The sequence below is a fragment of the Pelodiscus sinensis genome, unplaced genomic scaffold (genome assembly GCF_049634645.1).
Source record: "Pelodiscus sinensis isolate JC-2024 unplaced genomic scaffold, ASM4963464v1 ctg36, whole genome shotgun sequence".
NCBI classification, from domain to species: domain Eukaryota; kingdom Metazoa; phylum Chordata; order Testudines; family Trionychidae; genus Pelodiscus; species Pelodiscus sinensis.
In genome coordinates, this window is record NW_027465931.1 from 3,802,095 (window position 1) to 3,826,636 (window position 24,542).

The 24,542-nt window shown below is 47.4% G+C and overlaps 1 protein-coding gene across 4 annotated transcripts in view; it reads right to left on the reverse strand.

The window, feature by feature from the left end:
- Nucleotides 1–10,125: 10,125 nt before the first annotated feature.
- LOC102443570 (sarcoplasmic/endoplasmic reticulum calcium ATPase 2-like) overlaps nt 10,126–24,542 on the reverse strand; it is a 267,118-nt gene continuing 252,701 nt past the window's right edge. Inside the window, exons 21-22 of one of the 4 annotated variants that reach the window (XM_075916864.1) lie at nt 23,508–23,628; nt 10,126–10,927 (exon numbers count right to left, since the gene is read on the reverse strand). In XM_075916864.1, the coding sequence (XP_075772979.1) occupies nt 10,914–10,927; nt 23,508–23,628 (135 nt within the window). In that variant the 3' untranslated portion in view covers nt 10,126–10,913. Of the gene's footprint in view, nt 23,629–24,542 lie in introns of all 4 variants that reach the window. The other 3 variants (XM_075916863.1, XM_075916865.1, XM_075916866.1) reach the window with 3 other exon arrangements.

Here is a 24,542-nt window from a genome sequence, read left to right on the forward strand (position 1 = left end):
AGTCTCCATCCCTAGAGATGTTTAAGTCTCGGCTTGACCAAGCCCTGGCTGGGTTGATTTAGTTGGGTTGGTCCTGCCTTGGGCAGGGGACTGGACTCGATGACCTTCTGAGGACTCTTCCAGCTCTAGGATTCTATGATTCTATAAAGGGAGAACATACATTTGTTGACGGGCACTCTACTTGGAGAAATGTTGCAAGAGATATCACTGATCATGAAACTTCCAAAACTCATATTAATACCATGTGTAAGTTTGTTCAAAGATGTCAATTATCCGGAAGAATTGATTCTGCGTTATCAGCTCAGTTTGAGAAGGAGTGCTCTTATTGGAGGAAAGTGCTGAGACGTGTTGTTGCCACAGTGAAACTGCTGTCTTCTTTGGAACTACATCTAAGAGGACATGATGAGTCGTCAGTGTCAAATCGAAAAGGTTATTTTTTAACCTACCTTGAATATCTTAGTGAATTTGACAATTTTCTCAGTGAACATTTGAAAAATTTTCAGTATTATGGCTCAGGAGGACCAGCTTTTTAATGCACCAAACCTACAATGAGTTCATTACTATAATGGCAGAGCATCTCAGAAACCAATTCACCAATGAAGGAAAGGATGTCAAGTACTATTCCATAATAGTCGCTTCAACACCGGTTGTGAGTCATGTAGACTAATTAACATTAATTTTAAGATATGTGACCGGCCATGGTGAAGTTGTAGAGCGATTTCTTTGTTGTGTCCCACTAAAACCCCAACTTCTGAATGTCTAGAGACAACAGTTTTGGAAATCATTGCAAATTTAGGTTTGGACATAAAAAAATTATTGTGGGCAGAACTTTGATAATGCCGCAAATATGGCAGGAAAATATTCAGGTCTACAGACGAGACTGAACAATGCAAATCCCTCTGCTTTATTCATACCATGTTCCAGACATTCCTTACATTTAATCTGTAACGCTGCAGCTGCATCTTGTGAGGGAGCTACACATTTTTTTGACTTTGCTGATGTGTGGAAATGGAAAAAAGCATACATGTTTTGAACAAAGTATGCTACAATCACGTTTGGAGCAGTCAGAAAAAGAACATTTGACAGTCAAAAGAATTTGACACACCAGGTGGTCTGCGGCTTTGAAAATGAGCTATGATGATATAAAGAGAACCTTATTAGACATAGCCACGTCAAACTCTGAAACACCACATGCAAAAACTGAAGCAAAATCCTTAGCAGAAAAGTATGCTATTGCTGTGTTTACTATTTTGTGGAACCATTTACTTCAAAGAATTAATGCCGCCAGCAAATCACTGCAAAAAGTTGATACAAGTTAATTGAATGCTACACGATTGTTTGCCTCCATTCCAAGTTTTGTCATGGAAGTTCAAAATGACTATAGGTCCGTGGAAGCAGAGGCATTAATAATAACAGCAAATATCAGTTTCTCTAATATATCCGTTGAGAAGCGTAAAAAAAACCAGGATGTTATTTTTTCGATGAAACTAGAGATAATGAAATCAATTTAAAAGGGAAAGAGAAGACTGTCAATGTTATTTGTCACACAATAACAGTGCAATTGCAGAGTAGAGGTGAATCTCTAAAGAGAACTGTTGATTTATTTTGCATATTTTTGACAGAAGTATGGATGAAGATGCGAAAAGCCACTACAGTGAGAAATTAAGTGAATTCTACCAAGAGGACATAGACACAAATCTTTTTGTAGATTAAATTAAACATTTCATTCATTTTATAAAAAATGATGAGGTCTGTGCTTCGAGATCTGTGTCTATGTATTAAAAACGTACACAAGAGTTTTGCAGAATTCTACAACCTGTATTATTGGAACAGCATGATCACAGTATAGTAGAGCTTTGCACTGTTTGAACTGAAAAATCTCAAATAAGTCACATTTGTTTAGCTTTGCTTGCTAGTGATGAGCTAGCGTAGGGGTCGGCAACCTATGGCTCGCGAGTGAACCAAATATGGCTCTTTTGGGAGCTGCTGAGAGTTCCCTAGGGTGTGTACCTAATCCCACCCACCTCCTCACACAGCAGCACTCACCTTTCCAGCTGTTCCCAGGGCAGGCCATGTGGTGGGCGGCCGCTGGAGCTGACACTGGGCCACAGCGCGCCTGCTCCTGGGGCCACAGTGCAGCCCCCGGAGCAGGTGCACCATGGCCCTTGCTCCAGCCCTGGTGCATGGGGCAGTTGCCCACCATGTGGCCCCACCCTGGGAGCAGCCGGGCAGCCACCACTTGGCCCTAGCCCTTCCCCAGAACATGCGGGGGGCCCACAAACCCCTGCCCCCCAGGACATGCTGGGAGGCCACAGATATCGGCCTTCCCCCACCTTCAGGACAAACTGGGGGGGGGGGCTGTGAACCGCGGCCTAGCAGTCTCCCCAACTTCAAGACACTGGGGGGGTGTGTGCAGTGGCCCCCTCCCAACTCCAGGAGACACTGGGTTGGGGGGGGGGGTCAACTGGGAACCACAACCCAGCATCCTCCTCACTCCAGGACACACCAGGGAAGGACCAGAAACCACTGCCCCCCTAGAGGAGACGCCCAGGAGGGGGAAAGTGCTATCCACTCCCACCCCTGGAGGAGATGCCGGGGGGTCCAAAAACTGTGTCCCCCCATGAGAAGCACTATCTTTGCCACCATAGGCAGTGGTGGTAAGCCCCCTCATACCTCCCAGCCCCCTACCCATAACCCTCTGCAGTAAGCCCCACCACATACCCAACCCCCTACCCTGCACCCCCCACTTCCTGCCCTCAGCCCCCTCCACCTCCCAGCCCCCCTGCTCTCACTCTTGCACCCCCATCCCCTGCCCTCAGCCCCAAGTCCTGTCCTGACACCTGCAGCCCCCACCCTGAGCCTGCTCACACATCCAACTCCTTGCCCTGAGCCCCCCACACATCGAAACCCCTCACCTGACTCCTGCATTCATATACAGCTCTTTGTTGACCACTTGTTCTGAAGTTTGATATAGTTTGGTGTGTTGGTTTGAAAAGGCTGCCGACCTTAGCTAGTGTGTAGACCAGTGGTCTCCAACCTTTTTAAGCACAAGATCACTTTTTAAATTGAAGTGCAATCCAGGATCTCTCTCAAACCAAATACCCTCGCCCCGCCTTCTTTGTGACCCTTCTGAGGCCCCGCCCCCTGCTCACTCCATCCTCCCTCCCTTTCACCAGGCTGGGGCAGAGGGTTGGGGTGCAGGCTCTGGCCTTTGAATAAGGGATTTGGAATGTGAGAGGGGCTCTGAGCTGAGCTTGGAGCAGGGAGTTGGGCTGCTGGAGGGGGTTCTAGGTGCAGGCTCTGGGAGGGTGTTTGGATGCAGGGGTGCTTGGGGTGCAGGAGGGGGTTCATGACTGGGGTTGGGTTTTGGGATGTGAGCTCCAGATGGACATTGATTACCTCAGGTGACTCCTGGGTGGTGGTGCAGTGGGGTTAAGGCAGGCTCATCCCCTACACCACTCCCTAAAGCAGCCAGCAAACTCCATCCCCAGTCCTGTTGTGCCCCCCCCCCCCCCCGGCTCTGTGGAGATAGGATACAGAGTGGGAGAGGGGGCACCTTGATATCAGCGTCCTCTGATTCCTCCCCTGCCCAGCAAGCAGGAGGCTCCTGAGGGGACAAGGCAAATGGCAGATGAGCAGCAGGGGGAGGGGCAGCTGATGTGCCAGCACTTGATGGTCTCTTGGCCAAACCAGTCGGGATCACCTCTCAGAGGCTCCAAGATCTACTGGAAGATTCTGATCTATTGGTTGGTGACCACTGGTGTAAAGGAATGGAGGTTACATTTAACGTAAAGGTCACTGAAGCTCATTTTGGAAACTGCCTTAGAGAAGGAAACACTCTTGGTTTACCCCTTTCTAAAACTTTGCCTGGTTTGTTGGCTTGGCATTACAGGATCTTTGGGAGAGCTAGGTTCTTTAATAGCTGTAAAAGTCTTGAATCCTAGTTTGGTGGAGGCCAAGATTAGTTAATAGGCGGTGGGAGCACACAAATTGAAGCTAGGAATTCAGTGCTGACAACCAGAGGGATTCTGTTCATACCAGCACAATCCCAGCCCTTAAAACCATACACTCTCCTTAACCTAGGGGCACACTCCACTATCCACTAGCAGCTACTTCAGAGAGAGGTGGGTGTTAAACAATCTGCCTAGAGCAGCAGCTCTCAAACTGTGGGTTAGGACCTCATTTTAATGGGGTTGCCAGGGCTGAAGCCAAAGCCCCAAGGACTTCAGCAGGGGAATGGTCCCGTTATTGTGGGGAACTTTCCTGGCTTCTATACTACCCCGGTGAAATGGACCAGCGAAAGGATCTGAGTCCCTGCTCCCACTTCTTTTACCCAAAGGCCTCCCTGACCCTGAGGGATCCCCTTCCACTCCCCTGAATAGCAGAGTCCTCAAAATCCTGACAAGGCTGGGCCTAGGTTTTCTGGGGCTTAATCCCAGACCTTGTAGTCACTTAGGGCAGAGGGGCTAGAGTGTCCCCACTCCGGGGTGCTCTCTTCACACTGCATGCTTTCTTGACCCACTGATCATTACATACAGTTCAAAGCGAATACAATTTATTATACAGCAACTGATTAAAAAGAAAAGAATAAGGTTAAAAGAGAACACATAGCCCTGCTTCGTGGTACTGGGACATCACAAACAGCAGTCTGCTGAGTGTAAGGACAGTTCACAGTCTGTTCCTCATAGGTCCCAGGGCTCTTTCTCAGGCCCTGGCTGTGCTGCAGGGGGGTGCAGGTTGGACACGCTTGCTCTGGCAGTGACCACACGACTTCAGGCTGTAGGTGGCAGGACCCCTCTCCCAGTTGGAGTTACAATCCCTCTCCAAGTCTGGCCTGCAAGGCCTCTTGGCTGGTGGCGTCTCCCTGCCCAGAGCCTCTTCCCCCCTCTTTGTTGGTCCCAGCTGCTCACCACACCCAGCTCCAGACTGTGCTGCTTTGCCAGCCTCCAGCTCTTAGCGTTGCTTCTCTGACCCATTTGGCTCTGTTCATTGCACTTCTGCTCCTCAGTACAACTTGCATTCCTTGGGCTGTGTGTGTCTGGCTCTGTCACTGCAGGTCTGCCTGTCAGTACAGCCTGGACCCCTTGCTGCTCTTCTTAGCTCTCGCCCCCTTTGACTCAGACCCAGAAACTCCCAGCTCACATGGAGGATGGGACCTGGCCTCCTAATTTCCACATTGGCCTGTCCAACCTGTCAATCAGGCTGACCTGGAGTGTTGGCCTCTTCCCATTGTCCCTGGGATCTGTCAGTCTCAGGGCCCTGATTTGTCAAGGACCCTTCCCCTTTTGGTCCTGGGAGCTGGCGAACCAAAAATTCCTGCTGAGTTTTAGTAAGGGGCTAACAGTCCCCTTACACATAGATGGCAGGGCTTGGGCAGGCTAAAGCTTTGGTTCCCCTCTTAGGGTCATGTAGTAATTTTTGTTGTCAAAAGGGGTCACTGTGAAATGAAGCTTGAGAGCCCCTGGCTTAAGAGTTTCTTCCTGAACCATGAATGGACAGTTTATGCCCCAACACACAGGTGAAATCCCTTTCAACTGTTTCTCAGAGTTTAACTATGGCTTGAACTTAGTAGGACTCAGTTCTATACATACAAACATTTCATGGCACTTCATTCCACTTACATTTATGAAAAAATGCACCTCCTTACTTTGAGATTTGTTGCCTTTGTGGACGCAGGCCATACAAGGCTTGAAAGTTTGGTCAAAGGACTGGGCCTATACGAGGTGCGCGCTGCATCAGAAGCGAGCTTTCTGAGCGAGCTGAGTTACAGACAAGGAAACTGCAAGGTTTGCAAAAAGTATATCAAGAACTAACAGATGTAACCACTTAAGTACAGTACATATGGTTCTAGTTTTCTTCTAAATTCCATTATGTGCTCACGGGAATTACAAAAGTATATAAGCACTGAGATTTCTTTAAGGCAGAGTACGTCTTTTTGCGTCCTCTCCTGTGATCACAGTAAACGCTTCTGTCTGACCTGAATCTGTAAATCAGACTGTGTGTTTATTCCACAACACCTTTTAATTTAAATGAGCATCTCCTTGTTATGAGAATGATCATCTTAGGCTACATTTACACTGCATGCTTATTTTGGAATTTATTTTCCAGAATAGCTTATTTTGAAATAGCATGTCTACACACAAAAGACCCCCAGCTGCTTGAGCAGACCCTCAACCTGTCTGGGAGTGCAGCTCTTCCAGCTGCACCCCACTGTGCACCACTGCTTCTGGCGGCTGGACACCAGTTCCGACTGGTGGGACCAGCTCATTATGGAGCGGTGGGACGACCAGCAATGGCTCCAGAATTTCCACATGTGGACAGGATGCACACATGCAACCCACCATCCCCCTGGAGAAGTGGGTTGCCATTGCTGTGTAGAAGCTCACCATGCTGGACAGTTACCAATCTGTCAGCAACCAGTTCGGCGTGGGGGAGTCTCTCAGGCTGGAGTCCCTGGAGGAGGGGGATGAAGTACTGGAATGGGGAACCCTAGGGAAAGGGGGGGGGGGGTTGGGGGAGGCAGTCCCCTTCCCCGGGTGGTTTTTAAGTCCCGTCCTCACACAGCCCTGCCAGGGGATGGGCTACATAGGGGGTGGCTCCTGGTGTGGTTGTGGAGGGGAAGGGGGGGGCAGGCTCAGGGACCACCCAAGGGCTCTGGCATCCCTGTGATTCTCTGTCTCCTACCGGTGGTGAGGGCCATCAATACTGCCCTGCTGCGCAGGGTCACCTACCTTGGCAACATGGACCCCATTATCACCGCGGGAGGGCTATTGACGGCACCCACATCCCCATCCAGTCCCCCAACCACCAGGCATCTGAATATATCCGTGGTCTCCAACCTTTATAAACACGAGATCACTTTTTTGAATTTAAGTACAATCAAGGATCTACCTCAAACCCAAATTCCCTTGCCCTGCCTCCTTTGTGCCCCTTCTCCAAGGCTCCAGCCCTGCTCGCTCCATCCTTCCTCCCTTTCATCAGGCAAGGGCAGAGGGTTGGGGCACAGGCTCTGGTCTGGGCTAAGGGATTTGGACTCTTAAGCTGAACCTGGGGCAGGGGATGGGGGTGCAGGAGGAGGGGGGGGGTTCAGGCTCTGTAAGGTAGTTTGGGTCTAAGGGATGCTCAGGGCTAGGGCAGAGGTTTGGGGTGCAGGAGGGGGTTTATGACTGAGGCAAGGGTTCAGGATGTGGATTCCAGCTGGACACTGCTTACCTCAGGTGGCTCCTGGGTGGTGGAGCAGTGGAGTTAAGGCAGGCTCACCCCTGCCCTGGCCCTGCACCACTCCCAAAAGCAGCCAGCAAACTCCCTCCATCCCAAGCCCTGTTGTGCCCCCCTCCATTCTGTAGCGATTGAATACAGGGTGGGAGGGGGCACCCTGACATCAGTGCCCCTCCTCTCCCTTTTCTGTCCTGCACAGCAAGCAGGGGAGGGGGAACACAGCTCCAAGGCAAAAAGCAGGCGATGCACAGCAGTGGGGGCAGGAGCAGCTGAAGTGCAGGCACTAGATAGCTTCTTGGCAAAACCAGTCAAGATAACGTCAGAAGCTCCAAGTGGTTGGTGACCACTAGTCTACATAAATCACAAGGGCTAATCCTCCATGATCCTGCAGGCCCTTATCAACCACCATGGACAGTTCACCGACATCTTTGTTGGCTGGTCGGGGAAGGCACACGATGCCCACGTCTTCAGAAACTCCAGCCTCTTCCAGAAGGAAGCCAGCACTTTCTCCCCCAACCGCACCATCAGGGCTGGGGATGTGGACATGCCACTGTGCATCGTGGGGGATGTGGCCTACCCTCTCATACCATGGCTCATGAAGCCCCCACACTGGACACCTTGACCCCAGCAAGGACCGCTTTAACACCAGGCTCAGCAGGGCCTGCATGGTGGAGGAGGGTGCCTTTGGGCATCTCAAGGCAAAGTTCATATGTCTCCTCACCTGGCTGGATGTTGGGGAGCAGAACATCCCCCAAGTGGTGGCCATGTGTTGCATGCTCCACAACCATCATGAGAGGAAGGGGGAGGCGTTCCTCCCTAGCTGGGGGGCAGAGGCCAGCCAGGAGGAAAGGGCCTTTGAGCAGCCGCACACAGCTGCCATCCACCAGGCCCATCAGGCGGGGGTGCACATCCAGGAGGCCCTGAGGGAGAGTTTCTCACAAGGACCTCAGTGACACTCTCTTCAGGGGCTTGTGCCTTGCCTCCCTCTGCCTTTCCTCCCTCACCCCTCCCTTCCCTGCAGAGACAATGAGAACCTTTTAGGGGGGGTGAGGAGAGGCTCACGGCTGTGTGGTCGAGACTGGCTCTGCACGTGCATTCAGGTGCACTGACTGCAGCGCAAACCCCAGCCTGAGAAGGCTGCGTGAAGAGTGTGTCCCAGCCCCTCGCTGCCCACCTCCACCCTGTCTGTCACATATGCCTGAGATCATTCACCTGATGATCCTTCCCTGGCCTTGGAGGATCCCTGGAACACATCCAGGCCGTGGGGTACTGGCTCCAGGGTCACCGTGGTGACGGTGCTAGCCGTGTCAGGGTCCTCCTCTTCCTCCCCACGACTGGCTCTGCCCACCAGGTGGGCGAGTGCCTCCAACCCTGAGTCGACCACCAGGGTGGTGAAGGGGCTGCACTGCCCCCCAGGAGGCAGTGCAGGGCTAGGTAATAGGAGCAGGAGTGAGGCTCTGCCCTGGAGTGGGAGCTGTGCTCCCTGGCCCTCCAATAGGCCTGTCGGAGCTCTTTGACTTTCATCCGGACCTGCTCCCGGGTCCAGATGCGGCCTGGCTGTGGGCCATGCGGCCACATATGCCTGCGTTGCGCCGTCTGGAGCGGAGATCCTGGAGGTTTTCCTCCTCACCCCAAACTTCAACGAGGACCAGGATCTCCACCCCAGACCAGGATGGCGCATGCCTCTTGCACCACCTAGCAGGCTCCTGGGAGACATCACAGTGCTCCCTGGGAGTGGGGGAGGGCTCTTGGGTCAGCCATGGTGGCCTGATGAGGGGCTGTGGCAGCAGCAATATGGCTGGAGGCTGTCAGGGCCAGCTTCCTGCCACAAGCCCTTTCCCCTGTGGCTGCCGCTTTAAGGGCTGTAGGGGAAGGGGAACTAGAGTCCTGCCTGGTGAGTGTGGATGGAATGGCCAACAGGGCACCTGTGGAATTTCCTAGAGGCCCCTTATTTCAAAATAACTCCAGTTGCTGAGTCTACACACGCCCTATTTTGAAATAGCTATTTCTAAACGGGCGTTATTCCTCATGGAATGAGGTTTAGAGAGTTGGAAATAAGCCATCCGTTATTTTGAAATAACAGAATTGTGGTGTAGATGCTCGCATTGTTATTTTGAAATAACTGTGCTGTGTAGACACACCCTTAGTGACTGTTCCTATTCCACTCATTTTTATATACTCATGCCCTTTTGTCTCTTCTGAAGGAAGTAGGTCTAATTTTTACCCTCTTTTACGTTCAGCCTGTTTTCTGTACCTGTTTCCCTGTCTTGTATCATGGGGCTAATAAATCTTGCTTACCTCAGGTAGGAGTTGTGAAAATGAGTATTACCCCACTGCTACAAAGCGCTTGACAACATGGCCTTTGAGAATAGGCAGTCCTCTCTCCAATGTAGCCTGAGTGCTTTTGGTGGGCTACTCAAGGCTGAGGGAAGAATTTCATGGGTCATGCAGTTAGCGGAGAGCTATTACAAGTGATCGCAAGGGGTTCCCTTTGGCCTTAATCTCTTGATCATAGGGAATATTATTGGCCCTGGATGATTTTGTGGTAACAACAATCTTTATTTGCAAGATAGAAAAGGACCATGTAAAAATTAGCTGGGAAAAATGTTTATTTTGAAGTTTCTCAGAGGGATTTTACAAACAATGGAGAGCAATAAAAAAAATCAAGTGATCCAAGTACTTGGCAGTGTCCCTTAGCTACAAGCAAGCCCCTGGAGAGAGAGAAAAACATTACCAGCAAGGAGGTCAATGCTGCAGGAAGAGCAGCTAGCACCTGCATATTTCTAGTAGGAAATATTGCAATGCTGTTGCTGCTAGTAACTGTCATCCTAGTATTAATATAAGATAGTGCTGAAGTATGTACACTTACACCTGCAGAAAACGAATTGCATAAAACAACACAGCAAGTAGGTATTGCAGAATTAATTTATTTACCCTGAAACAATGAAATTAGGTGTGATGCTTATTATTGTCAACATTGAACTAAACAATTGATCTTATTAACAACTCCAAAAGGTCACATGCAGTTGTTATAACTGACACTTTCATTTTTAGAGAAATGCATCACACGAACACTTGTATTGCACCAACAACTGTCTACTGCTTTAGATTTAAATAAGTTACATTAGTGCAAGAGATGTATCATTGCACGTGAAAATTAAAAAAAAATTGGAAGTTATGAACTGGAGGCTTACAGTTTAAACATTCAACATCTGTAGTTTTTTTTTACTGAATTTATAAATAGTATAGCATATTGTACATAGCTGTTCATAAAGTAGTGTTTAGATGATACAATACAGAAAAATTTGGCTACTTACAACTGAAGGCATGCACTAATCCATTATACATTTTATACAGAGAAATATGGAAACTTGGCTGACAGCTCCTTAATTCTGGCCTAATGTTTAAGAATAAACAGTCTTCTCCATGCAGCAAAGAAACCAAACTTCTCTGGAGAATTGTTTCCTGATTTGTTAAGCTATATTGTACATTTGTATAATTGAAGCCCTAATGGTACCACACATTTCCTCCACAGAGCACACAATGAGTTTTGTTTTTGGGAAAGCAAGTTTGGGGGTGGTGGTGGTGTTCGTGTTCCTACATGATACATGCAGAGGTTTTGACAGATGTGTTACTAAAAACATATGCACGCAACAAAACAACCTTACATTTCTGCAAAATTGTTTAGGAAGTGATTACTCCAGCATTGCTGAAAAGGAAAGAAAAAGGAATCAGTGAAAGGATGAATATTGCTATATCATTATATAAGCAAGACTTGTAAGATCTATAGTGACAGAAGAGAGAATGTTAAGTTGGATAACGGATGTTTTAATTGAAAGGACACAGTCAGGTTTAAGAAAAACCTAAGCTTGAACACCTCGAGTGAAATCCTGACCTTACTGAAATCAGAGACAAGACTCCCACTGATTTCAATAGGGCCAAGATTCAATCACTAAGGGTGCATCTACACAGCAGGGCTTAACTCGAAATAAGCTACGCAAATTGAGCTACGTCAATCCTGTATCTTATTTCGAAATAGGGAACGTCCACACAGCACTTACTTTGAAATAGAGCGCTCTTCCTCCGACTTCCCTTACTCCTCGTACAATGAGGGTTACAGGAGTTGGAGTAAGAAGTCCTCCAGCTTGACATTATTTTGAAATAACTGCCTGCTGTGTAGACATGAACTAAGTTCTTTCGGAATAGTGCTAGTTATTTTGAAATAGTGTTGCAGTGTAAACATACCCTAAGAGATCCAAGGTAAAAGAATTAAAACAATTTACTTTTGTGTAGTTTTGTATTTCTCCGTCTAACCAACAGAAATAGACAATACTTTTTTCACTTTCAGGTTCTTATGCACTGACAAGGTTTTAATATTTGAACTAACCCCTGCATGAATTTAATTAAAAGAATTAAAAAAGTTTCAAGACATTTCCATGACACTTTTTTTTTTTTTTAAAGTAAGCTTTAGCTCAGAATTGGCCTAAGTGTCCCTTTAATTATCCAGGTTATGCAGCTAGTTCTGGAAGTAGTCATTGCAATTAAAGTTGTGATTAGCAGAGATTAGGGAAACAATGGTTAGAAGTGCAAAAGGTAGGGCAAACACAAGAGAAACAGACAATTTTGTATCAGATTTACCTCTTCCCCCTCCCATCTCAGCAAAATTCCATCATCCTTCCTGTTAGAGCTGTTTGTCATCATATTCCACTTATCAGCTGTGTTCTTGGAAGAAGCTAGAGGACTGCTGTACTGCATTTCATCACCACAGATTAAAATTTCATTTTCTTGCATTTAAATTTTTATGAAACAATCTTTCCACAACTATTAGCCATATAGCAATTTTATAATACAATTTAGTTTTACATAACACTTCAAGAGACCAAATATGAAAGATTCTATCTATCTACAGTAATCAGATATGCTTCAGCTTGAATTTGTGTAGATAAAATAGAGCAGCCATTTAAAATATGGCTCAGAAATAGCTCTTTGGGTAGCAGATATTATTGAGAGGAAAGAGTGACATGAGTCCACGCTACCAAGACATCTGAGAAGTCCAAGACTAGATACATCCAAACAAGTCATTGCACCAGTATCTTTCCTCCAGCTAGAAGCAGCATTAGGTAAGATTTCAGCATCCCACAGAAGGTATTCTCATTCAACCAAAGGAGATGCTTTCAAATTTTGAAAGCACCTTTTTTCCAGCATAAGCCTTAGAAAGGCGCTCAACTAGCCTGCTACAAACCTGGGTTCCCTTGTACCCCTCAATCATCAAGGATAAAAAAAGGATTAAGATTATCAAAAGGAGAGAGTTAAAGAAGAGAAAGTTATTCACTTCATGCAGTAACAGAGGTTCTTCGAGATGGTTGTCCCAGTGGGTGCTCCACCTTAGGTCTTGCAGCACCGTTGCGCATCTAGATGGAGATTTTCAGTAGGAGTGCCCTCCCGTGTGCCGTGCATGTGCAGCAGAAGGCACGGGCGGTGCCACTACCACACATGTGCAGCAACCATCCCTTCAGTTCCTTCCCTGGCCCAGAAGGATAACAGCAATAACTCTGAAGCAGAGGGGAGGAAGGGCAGGTGGTGGAGCACCCACAGGTACAACCATCTCAAAGGACTTCCGTTACTGCATGAAATGAGTAACTTTCTCGTTGTCGTCTTCTTCGAGGAGTGTCCCTGTGGGTGCTCCAACTTAGGTGACTATATAGCAGTACCCGTGCTAGGAGGCGGATGGTGCTTTGGTTAATAATTGTGTTGAACTTTGGTGAGGACCGTTAGTCCAAGTTCCGTGCTCCATTTCAGGTAAGTGTCCAAGGCATAATGTCTGGAAAAAGTGTGTACAGAAGACCATGTTACAGCTCTGCAAATGTCCATCAGATTAATGCTGCTAAGGTAGGCCACAGAGGTTGCCATGGCCCTTGTAGAATGCGCTCACAATTGCAGCAGGGGCTGCTGGTTAAAACTGGCATAAGCCAGGCGGACACAATCTACAATCCACTTGGAAAGTCTCTGTGTGGAGATTTGCGCACCCAATCGCGTGGTGCACATTGAGAGTGCGCCATTTAGCCTCTTCAGCAGTGGCATGCGGCTCTGGGCAGAAGACAGGTAGCACCAGCGGTTCGTTGCAATGCCAGAAGGTAAGGACTTTAGGTAAGAACTTTGGATGTGATTGGAGGACCACCCTGTCCTTATGAAAAATGGTGATGGGTGGGTCAGCCATCAGCGCCCCAATTTCACTTACTCTTCTAGCTGAAGTGAGTGCGACTAACGTAGCGACTTTCACTGAAAGGTGCATCATTCAACACGTGGCCATGGGTTCGAATGGTGTATGGGTTAGAGCTCATAGAACAAGGTTTAGGTCCCAGGCTGGGACTGGTGTTCTAACAGGCAGAAATGTGTTCTAGATGCCCTTTAGGAATCGTTTAGTCATGGGATGGGCGAAGACCGATTTGTCCTTCATGGGTTGGTGGAATGCAGTTATGGCCACGAGGTGTACCTTTAGCAAACTGAGGGAGAGGCCTGTATGTGTTAGATGTAAGAGGTACTCTAGCATATCCAGGGCTCGCCGAGCTGCGGCAAGCCCCGCTCGCCAGCCGCGCTGTCCGGCGCTCTGCGCATGCGCAGATTGCCCGAACTCAGCTCTTCCGAGATGTAATACATAGATTGTCGAGCCCTGAGTATATCAGCCAGAGGAATCGTGAGTGGATCTGCCGATCTGAGGTTTGCCCATCGGAAGCTAGCAATGAGGATTACTGATGCTGTCCCTGCTCTTAGAGTGTAGTCATAGAACCGGTACCTTAGCCTCACAGACTTAGCCTGGGAGACTGCTGAGGGCCGCCTGGCAGCCTCCTGGTGGATGGGTGCTCTGATCAGGCAGTTGTCGAGGTAGGGAAATATAGCTACGATTCGTTCGCGGAGGTGGGCTTCCACTACTGCAATGAGTTTTGAGAAGACCCTTGGGGCCATGGAAGTCTGAAGGACAGCACTGTGTATTGGAAATGTGCTGTGCCCAGTGTGAACGTCAGGTATTTGTGATGCACAGGATGCATGGATACGTGAAAATAAGTGTCCTGGAGGTCGAGAGTCGATAGCCAATCCCCTTCGTTTAGGGCTGGTATTATGGTGGCTAAAGTCACCATCTTGAAGCGCTCCCTGCAAATGTGGCGGTTGAGTTTCCTGAGATTAAGAATTGGTCTCCAACCTCCTGATTTTTTTGTTGTGAGGAAATAACGGGAGTAGAAGCCTGTTTCTGTGAGGCTAAGGCACCCAGGTGGAGGAGATGGTCGATCTCGTGGAGAAGAACACTCTCGTGAGATGGGTCCGTGAAGGTCCATAAGGGCAGGATCCATGGGCAAGGCCAGTATGGAGGTTGGTGTGGCATGGAGTATGCTGGACAGTTTGCATTGGGTCTTGGGGAAGTTGGCCAGGGAGACCTCAAGGACATCAGCTACTCGTTTAGGGTATGTCTACACTACAGCGCTAGTTCGAACTAACTTAGTTCGAATTAGTTAATTCGAACTAAGCTAATTCAAACTAACGCGTCTAGAACTAAAAACTAGTTCGAATTAGCGTTTTGCTAATTCGAACTAGCAAGTCCACATTGAGTGGACTCTGAACAGGGCTTAAGGATGGCCGGAAGCAGTGCCGGCAGGGCATCAGAGGAGGACTTAGAGCGTGCAGATGCTGTCTCAGGCTAGCCGAGGGCTGCGCTTAAAGGGTCCCGACCCCCACCCCGGACAGACAGTTCTAAGGGGTGCCCCGCTTGCAAAGCAGTCCTGGCTTGGAGTGCCCGGAGTACCCACACTGGGCACATCACACAACTCGGCCATCAGCCCGGCTGCACTTGCCGCAGGCTGCCATCTGGGGAGAGGGGACAATCGTGGGGCTGCAGGAGAGCTTCCACCCCCAGAAGCCCGCAGAGCCAGCCCAGTCCTCCCCATCGGGGGCTCATACCCCATTCCTCCCTCACCTCCTTCCACTTACCCTTCCCTAGCCCCCCTTCTTATTGATGTACAAAATAAAGATAACGTTTCTTCCAACATTGACTCTGTCTTTATTGAACAAAACTGGTGGAGACTGGGAAAAGGAGGTGGGAGAGGGGAAGAGAAAGGCTGGGAGAGGGGAGGGCAACTAACATGATCAGGGGTTGGGAACAGGTCCCAGATGAAGAGAGGCTACAGAGACTGGGACTGTTCAGCTTAGAAAAGAGGAGACGGAGGGGGGACAGGATAGAGGTCTCTAAAAGCAGGGGTTGGGTGGAGAGGGTGCATTCAGAAAAGTTCTTCCTGAGTTCCCATAAAGAAGGACTAGAGGACACCAAAGGAAAGGAATGGGTAGCAGGCTTCAAACTAGTAAGAGAAAGTTGTTCTTCCCAAAGCAAATAGTTAACCTGCGGAACTCCTTGCTGCAGGAGGCTGTGAAGGCTACAACTAGAACAGAGTTTAAAGGGAAGTGAGATCAAGTCATGGAGGTTGGGTCCATGGAGTAGTCTTAGCCAGGGGGTAGGAGTGGTGTCCCTGCCCAAAGTTTGTGGAAGGCTGGAGAGGGATGGCACGAGACAAATGGCTTGGTCACTGTCTTCGGTCCATCCCCTCCAGGGTCCCTAGGGTTGGCCGCTGTCGGCAGACAGGCTACTGAGCTAGATGGACCTTTGGTCTGACCCAGGACGGCCATTGTAAGCTCAGGGCTCAGGGTCGGGGGTCTCAGTGGACCCCCTTGATTTTCATGCACACCTGCTCCTGGGTGGCCAGGCTGGCAGCTCTCCTGCCCTAGACGGCCACTTTCCTGTGCCTAGTGCGGAGATCGTGGACGAGGTCCACGATGTCCGCACTAGCCCAGGAAGGTGCCCGCCTCTTGCGGTCCAGGGTAAGCTCCCGGGAGCTGCCAGCCTGGTCCCGGGAAGAGGGGGTGGGCTGGGGGACATCGGGTGGGTGGCTCTGTGCTGTGCCAGGTGCAGGGTCTGCTGGCTGGGTGCTGGCAGGCTTGCACCTGGCACGGGCACCGTAGCCAGCCCGTGCCCCTTTAAGGGCTCCGGGGCCGGGAGGGGGGCATAGAGTTTCCCTGGTGTTGGCCAGAGTGGCCACCAGGGAAACCTGGGGAGGGCTAGCCTCCCACTAGTTCGAATTAAGGGGCTACACACCCCTTAATTCGAACTAGCTAGTTCGAACTAGGCTTAATCCTCGTAAAATGAGGTTTTCCTAGTTCGAACTAAGCGCTCCGCTAGTTCGATTCAAATTCGAACTAACGGAGCGCTAGTGTAGCGGCTATGAATGTTAGTTCGAACTAACGTCCGTTAATTCGAACTAACATTGTAGTGTAGACATACCCTCAAAGAGCTCTTGAAAAGAGCAGAAGTCGTCATCCACCATAGGGGGGGGGGGCATAAGGGTGTCATCAGGAGAGGAGGAAGATATGTGGGTTGCAGGGTGGGAGGAGACTGATGATTCCTCGTCACTGGAAGCAAATCTCCTCCTCCTCCTCTTGGTAGAGTGACCTGTCAATGGGTGGCAGGGATGATGCCCTGGAAACATGGGCCGTCGGCATGAGCTGTTGACCCTGTGCCTGATGTTGAATGTGACATGGTGCCCACAGGTCCCAATAAGGCCAGTTGGGGGGTGGAGGCACGGGAGGTTGTTGCTGAGCCCCTGGCAGTGTCAATGGTTGAGGCTGTTTCGGTGCATGTTTGTGGCTCCTCAGTGCTGGAGGCGGCATAAGTGCCGACGGTACCGCATGTGGCTTCACCTTCTTTGGTGCCAGCAGTGCCACAGTGGTGGTTGGCTTGATTTTTTCTTTTCTTGGTGCCGACATATGCACTGTCTGTGCCGATGGCACCGATTTTGCCTTGGCCTTGCCTGAAGGCTTATGTAGGTCCTTTGACCCTCGGGAACTGTTGGTACCTGATGGTCCCGGAGCCTCCCTGTCTGGAACCCTGGTAGGCACTGGAGCAGGGGGCAGTTTAGCCACTTTCTCCCTAAAAAAACCCCCAAAACAGGAACACCACCTTTGCTGGAGGAATGGGACCTCTTCCTATTCTGGTCAGAGGAAGAGTCCCTCATGGAGACGCTGGCCAGTGTTGACTTTTCAGACATGGCCAGGAGTGACAGTTGGCACGGGGGAGATGAGTGCTCCGGTTCTGAAGCCGATCTCACCGTGTTCTCTAGCAACAGAAGTTTCAGTTGGAGCTCCCATGTCTTTCTTGTGCGAGCTGTGAGTTGTTTGCAGTGCTCATACTGTGCCATAATGTGTGCCTAACTGAGGCAGCGCACACACTTGGAGTGACCGTCGGAGACAGGAATAGACAGCCTGCAGGAGAGGCAGCGTTTGAAACCTGGGGAGCCAGGCATCCCAAGGATAGTAGAACTGTTAGACGAAAAATTTGTAGTCTAACATTTTTTTTCTTCCGAAAAACCTCTTATTAAAAAAAAAAAGGAGAAGAATCTTAATTCTTATTGACTAACTACTAACAGAACTAACTGGAACACTATTGAACTAGTAAGTGAAAAGGAGAGCAACTGCAGTTCCGACCGACACCGACAGAGAAGGAACTGAAGGGACGGTTGCCACGCATGCATGGTAGCGGCGCCACGCGTTATGTCTGCTGCACATACGCGGCACACCAGAGGGCACTGCTACTGAAAATCTCCGTCTAGATGCGCAACGGTGCTGCAAGACCTAAGGTGGAGCGCCCACAGGGACAGTCCTCGAAGAACCACCCAAGGTGCAGTAGCTGACAATGGAGAAAGCTCAGAAGTGTGAAAAGGAAAATAGAAGCAGAATCAAAAGGCACAGAAGTGTTCAAAGAAACACTGGTGCAGAGTCTGGAAAGGGGAAATACAAGTTACTTTGCAACTAACAAGATATATTGTCAGGGATTATGAAATAGGTTAAATGGAACACTCCACATACTTGTCTGTATCTCCTTCCCTCTCAACTACACAGTCTACCTAGCTCTGTTAGAAAGAATGTGGAAATTTCTCTTCCAGAAAAACTGAACAAGCAACTCCCTCAAGACGACCCTGGTAGTTGGGAAGCAAAAGGAATTCTAACATGAAAGAATAAATGTTGGCAACAAATTCTACTTAGAAGTAATGCAACTTAGTTCTGCCCCAGCTTTTCCTTTGTGGTTATAAGAACCCTTTCCACTTCTCATCTTGCAGGTCTAGCATTGTACCCATGATTCTTTTGGCTAGACACTATCTAAGCATGTCACTACTGATTTTTAGTTAGCTAGAGGGGAACACTGTAGTCATGCAAGTCCTTCCTCCTGAGAAGCAAAGGTGCTTTCTTCATTAATTCTTTGTTACACTTCTGCTTCCCATGTAACAGTTGAAATGGGAACTGGGATGCCAGCAGGGCAGGCTAGTTCACTATGGTATCCTAAAATCTCTCTACTTCAGCATTCAAGTGGCTTTGAGCCATCCTAAGTTATTTCAGTAAATTTTGAGCAGCCTCTTACTTTAAGATTAACTTGTGCATTGTCAAGTGAGGATGCTTCCTTCATCCACAAAATTGAAGCCCAGGGTCAGAGGCTGTGGAGCAAGAACAGCCAATAATGCCATGCTGTGCATCTGCTTGAGCTGACTGTCAGGAAGATCAAGGCAAACATGCAACCAGCAGAAGGAAGAATCAAGTCTGGTGGACCTTAAACCTTGGCACATCTAGGCCCCCATACACCTTAAATCCATCTCTGGTGACACCACTTGGGAGGATAGAGGGTAAGAGTCTTAGCATTTAATATAGAAGCTGCTTTTGAAATAGTGATGGGGCAGAATCTGCACTTGCCTCAAGTCCATGTTTTAGCAATTAATGCTTACTACTCATTGAATTGAAAGCTTTCATGCTCCAACTTTAAGATGATGCCCCTAACCAGTAACATAGCTAGAACATAGAGCCTCAGGTTTAAAGAAAAATGTGAAGCCAGCCCAGTTTTTCCCCCTCTGTTCACTCAGCCCACTCTGCCCCCACAATCAAGTTACCAGTTTTTATTCTGTTCCCTTTGTAGGAACAGGGCTGCACACTGCTTCTAAAGTAATGCAAGTAGATCACTAGAGATGCATGCAACTCCCTTAAGATGGTGGACAGTCTGCTTCAGAGACAAAAAAAAGCTTCCAACCCCCCCCAAACCAACCTTTCAAAGTCCTTGTTTTGAACTGGACAATCTTTGCAGCTCTAGAAGTGTTCACTGTTGACCCAGTATTTAAATGCATAACATTTACAGGAAAAAGGGCAAATTTTGCTATTAACTTCTAAATATTAAGGAGCTGACACCACAGAAAACCTGAAGTACCTCCACAACACTACAGGTAAAAGTAAATCCATTTGAGGTTTAAGTGACCAGAACAGTTTCATAGCCTATTCACTTCCCTAAAAGCAAGTTATGTTCTCAGAGGATGGTTTAGTGAAATATTTGGTTTTTGGACTTTTCCATCTAAGTTTTGTTATAGATAGTATTCCTGAAGTTTACACATGTAACCACAAATTACTGCCACTGGCTTGTACTTAAAATACTTGGATTGTATGTCCATCTTGTTCCAGGATTTGTGGGTCTGATATTCCAGGCGTTTAAACACCTATAACTCCCCCTGATGCTCTGGGAGCAGATAGAGCCTGTGCCCAGAAATGCTGTCTAACTGAATACCTTGGTGTTATAAAGTTCAATTTCAGCAAATGGGGTTAGTTGTTTTAATAAGAAGCCAGACCATATTATCGGTTTAAATGACACTGTCAGTCTTAAAAAGGCCCAATCCAGAGAATGTCCTCTTCTATGTTAGGGAGGCTGCGGAAGCAGGAAGAGTTTCCAATGAGCAGGTATTCCCTTCTGAATCATGAATGCTGATTAGGCATTCTAGGTTTACGACGACATCCATGGGCAGTGTAAGTCATAGAATCCTAGAGCTGGAAGAGACCTCAGGAGGTCATCAAGTCCAGCCCCCTGGCCAAGGAGGACCAATCCCAACTAAATCAACACAGCCAGGGCTTTGTCAAGCTGAGACTTAAACACCTCTAGGGATGGAGATTCCACCCCCTCCCTAGGGAACCCATCCCAGTGCTTCACCACCCGCCTAGGGAAAGAGTTTTTCCTAATATCCAACCTAGACCTCTCCCACTGTAACTTGAGCCCATTGCTCCTTGTTCTGCCATCTGTCACTACTGTGAACAGCCTCTCTCCATCCTCTTTGGAACCTCCCTTCAGGAAGTTGAAGGCTGCTATCAAATCCCCCCTCACTCTTCTCTTCTGCAGTCACTAGTTCTTGGGAAGGATGTGCATCTTACTGCAAGGATAGATCCTTCTATCAACCACACTAAGAAGGGCATTCAGCACAAGACTAAAGTACATTAGTTTAAAAGTGTTTAGGGTCTTGAACACTCCTACCAGATATCAGTGATCTGCTTTAACATTCCACAGTGAGCCACTCTGACACTAGAAGATGCTGGCACACTGAAGATGTCTCCAGGGTATATCAGCACACACCAGAAGAGGGTAAACTGTAGAGTGTGTTTTAGTGCTGCAGTCTAACTGCTTTGTGTAAACTCTACTGATGCACCCTAAGATGTTCTTAGTGAATGTTAACTAGTAAGATTTCAAATGGGGCATCATTGTGTGCTAGGAACTTTTTAGAAGGTGTCAACAAAGTCTACCGCAGCAGTTGAGTGTAACAGTACAGAGTACTCTGGAATTTACACTCCCTGATGTACATTGCCACACTGTAGACTAGGCCTTGGTCTGCATATAGGAGGGACAAAAAATAGTGGGGACTCATACTGTGATTTCAGAGAAATTTTGTTTTATTGTATTTTTGGGAATTTAAGCGTCCATATCTAAAACCAGGTGAAAGCCTGGAACCTACATTATCCATGTCCCTCTGTAGCAGCTCAGAGTTCTTTGGTGCCTTGATTTAATTAATCAGTTATCTTCAAAGTAAGTTGAAAAGTAGCAGCCCAGCTGCTGTTAAATACAGACTAAAACCAACACCCCCCCACCACCGCCATTTTACAAAGCCACTGGGCCCCCTCTAAGAGACTCTAAAAGACTCCTGTTAACCTCAGACAGATTAGTTCGGAATGTCCCTTTTTGTCTTTTCATATGAAAATTGTACAAAAGAAAGCATTTCCATTCAATGGAAACAATCAATGGATTGTTCTATCACAAAGGAGCTGCTGCACAGTGAGCACTCTAGGTACCTGAGAATATAACTAGAATGGACACAGTCTGCTTGGAAGCAGCATCCTGCATTTTCTATAGTGGGTATAGGTCTTCAGAACAAACAAATGTCTGATCACAAGCATCAATGTAATGCTTGGTTATCAAATTCAGACAACAGCTATCAAGGGGTTTGAAAAAGCTTACTGTTGACTTGACCTAAGAGCAGTGTAAAATTAGGCAAGAGCTCTAATTTCTTGATGCACTGAAGATGCTGGCCCCAAGAAGTACTGTGATCCTGAATCTAAAGCAATTTGCTTCAGTAATTTGGGCCTCGTATTATAGGATGCGTAGTCTAAAGTGGTGATAATAATGTAGCACAGCAGAATCTGACAAGACACAGCATGGAATGAAGGAAATTACTATTTATTCATTGACAGGTATACAGTATATGCCATTTTACAGCAAGTCACCACTGGGATGATGAAATGGAAGAGAAATACTCACTTCAGTCGAATGTTGGAAGGCATTGGAGAAAACCACCACAGTTAGGACTGTTAATGACTTACACATTGTTGATACAGGAATGAATTTGAAAACATGCTCTAACGTTAATCATAATATAATGAAGGTGGTTAGTGCCACATTAAAATAAAAATAGTTCTATACAATACGTTGATTTGGTCATGTGCTATTTACAGATTTTACAAAAAACACACACAAGCTTGTTACTTCTAAGTCAGGCAAAAACAAGGCCAGCAGAGTAACTCAAAATGTGTAACTGATGATTAGTGCTCTAACTAAACATGTAAAAAAAATTCCAATTTCTAACTATGCAGGACAAGTTATTTTTCCAGGTCACATTACAAAAGCCCTAATCTAAGAGACTGAAAATAAGTTTTTTTCATATATATTTAATTTAATTTATATATATATATATATATATATATATATATATATATATATATATATACATACACACACACACACACACACACACACACACACACACACACACACACAGAACTTAAGCCATCTTTTAGAATTAAAAAAGACAATTTTCTTAAGCTAGACTGAAGTAGTGCCCCCTGTCCTGTAGTAAAGTGGAAAACACTGGCAAAACAAGGTTTGTTATAATAAAATACATTAGACATTTACATAAATAACCTTAAAAAACTACATGTATCGAAGGGATGGTAGAAGAACCCAGCAGGTTCCACCTGGAAATGTGGTTCCTGCACAAGCATTAATAGGGGCGAGGAGTCCTGTGGCACCTTATAGACTAACTGAAGTGTAGGAGCATAAGCTTTCGTGGACAAAGACCCACTTCGTCAGATGCAAGTGGGTCTTTGCCCACAAAAGCTTATGCTCCAACACTTCAGTTAGTCTATAAGATGCCACAGGACTCCTCGCCGCTTTTGCAGATTCAGACTAACACGGCTACCCCTCTGATACTTGACAAGCATTAATAGGCATACTCTACCTCTTAAAAAGACTGGAAGTAGCAGTACACACTGCCCAGTGCAGAAAAATCGGCTTATGAGTAAAAAACAATCATCAACTTAAGTTCAGATCATCATGCAAAAGACAGTTAACATGCTTTTTTAGTTTTAGAAAACACATTCATTCCCTAAAATCTGCTGCCTATTTATTTTGACAGTGTCCGCTGGTTCAAAAAAAAAAATATGGTTTTTTTTAAACCAGGATTAATGGACTATTCAACAGAACACTGTACATGCTTTTCATCTACAAAAAAAATTTGCATAAAATAGTGTTAGTTCTCTGTACACGTCAATGGACACTTTAGTTGTGTATTTAAAAAAAAAAAGAGAGGAAAATATTGCCCCCACTGGAGTCAAAAAAAGCAAAACAAAATCCAGACTATGAAACTTCCATCACCAGCAAATACGTTCATGTGAAAATTCAGCAGAAATCAACAGCTGCTTTAAGCAATAAAAAATGTATTAAGTTAAACATCTTTTATGTAAAATTGTCATGGTCAGTCAAGACCAGAACATTTCACTCAAGTTAGTGTCTGTACTGTAAAGCCAGATAAGCAAGGGCATAGTAATGAGTACAAATGGCCAGGAAATCCCCTGGGTGCATGCTGATAAAGAACATGGTTTGGTGGCAGGCTTCACACAATCTTTACCAGGTTCCAGGTAGTTCCGGGCCACAAATTTAAGTGTCTCATCCAGCAGAATTACAGGTAGTGAGATTTTCAACACCATCAACCACTGTGTCACATTCAGAGGTGTGATTTGGAAGATTAGCTGTGGAAAAGCAGCCAAGCATTAGATCCTTTTACATAAACTCTTCAATTGGGTTGCTCGTCTATTGGAGAACATACTCATTTAAAGTGGCACAATGTTCTAACTGGGGCAAGCCTTTGGATCCAGCCTGTGGCCTGTCAGGACCCTCAGGCAGGCTCCCTGCCTGCTGCAGCCCCAGGCTGCTCAAAGCAGCTGGCTACTGGGGCCATGTGCTGCTACTGTCCAATGGGAGCTGTGAGGACTGTGCTGGGGGTGGGGGCAGTGTGTGAAGTCCCCCCCCCCCCTCAAAGTCCTGCAGTACAGAGAAGCACATGGCCCCAGTAGCCAGCCGCTTTGAGTGGCCTGGGGCTGTAGCAGTCAGGGAGTCTGCCTGCGAGGGTCCACCAGGCTTCTGGGCAGGAACCACCTAGGTAAGTGCCTCCTGGCCAGAGTCTGCCTCTGGCACCCCACCCCATTCTGCACCCCAACTACCTGCCCCAGGTCACCACCCGAACCCAGTTGGCGCATTGTGTCCAGTTCTGGGCACCACATTTGAAGAAGGATGTGGAGAAATTGGAGAAGGTCCAGAGAAGAGCAACAAAAATGGTTGAAGGTCTAGAAAACATGACCTATGAGGGAGGACTGAAAGAACTGGGCTAATTTAGTTTAGAAAGGAGCAGACTGAGAGGGGACATGATAGCAGTTTTCAGGTATCTAAAAGGGTGTTACATGGAGGAGGGAAAAAATTGTTCTCCTTGGCCTCTGAGGATAGAACAAGAAGCAATGGGCTTAGACTGCAGCAAGGGAGGTTTAGGTTGGACATTAGGAAAAAGTTCCTAACTGTCAGGGTGGTTAAACACTGGAATAAATTGCCTAGGGAGGTTGTGGAATCACTGGAGATATTTAAGAGCACGTGGGATAGACATCTATCAGGG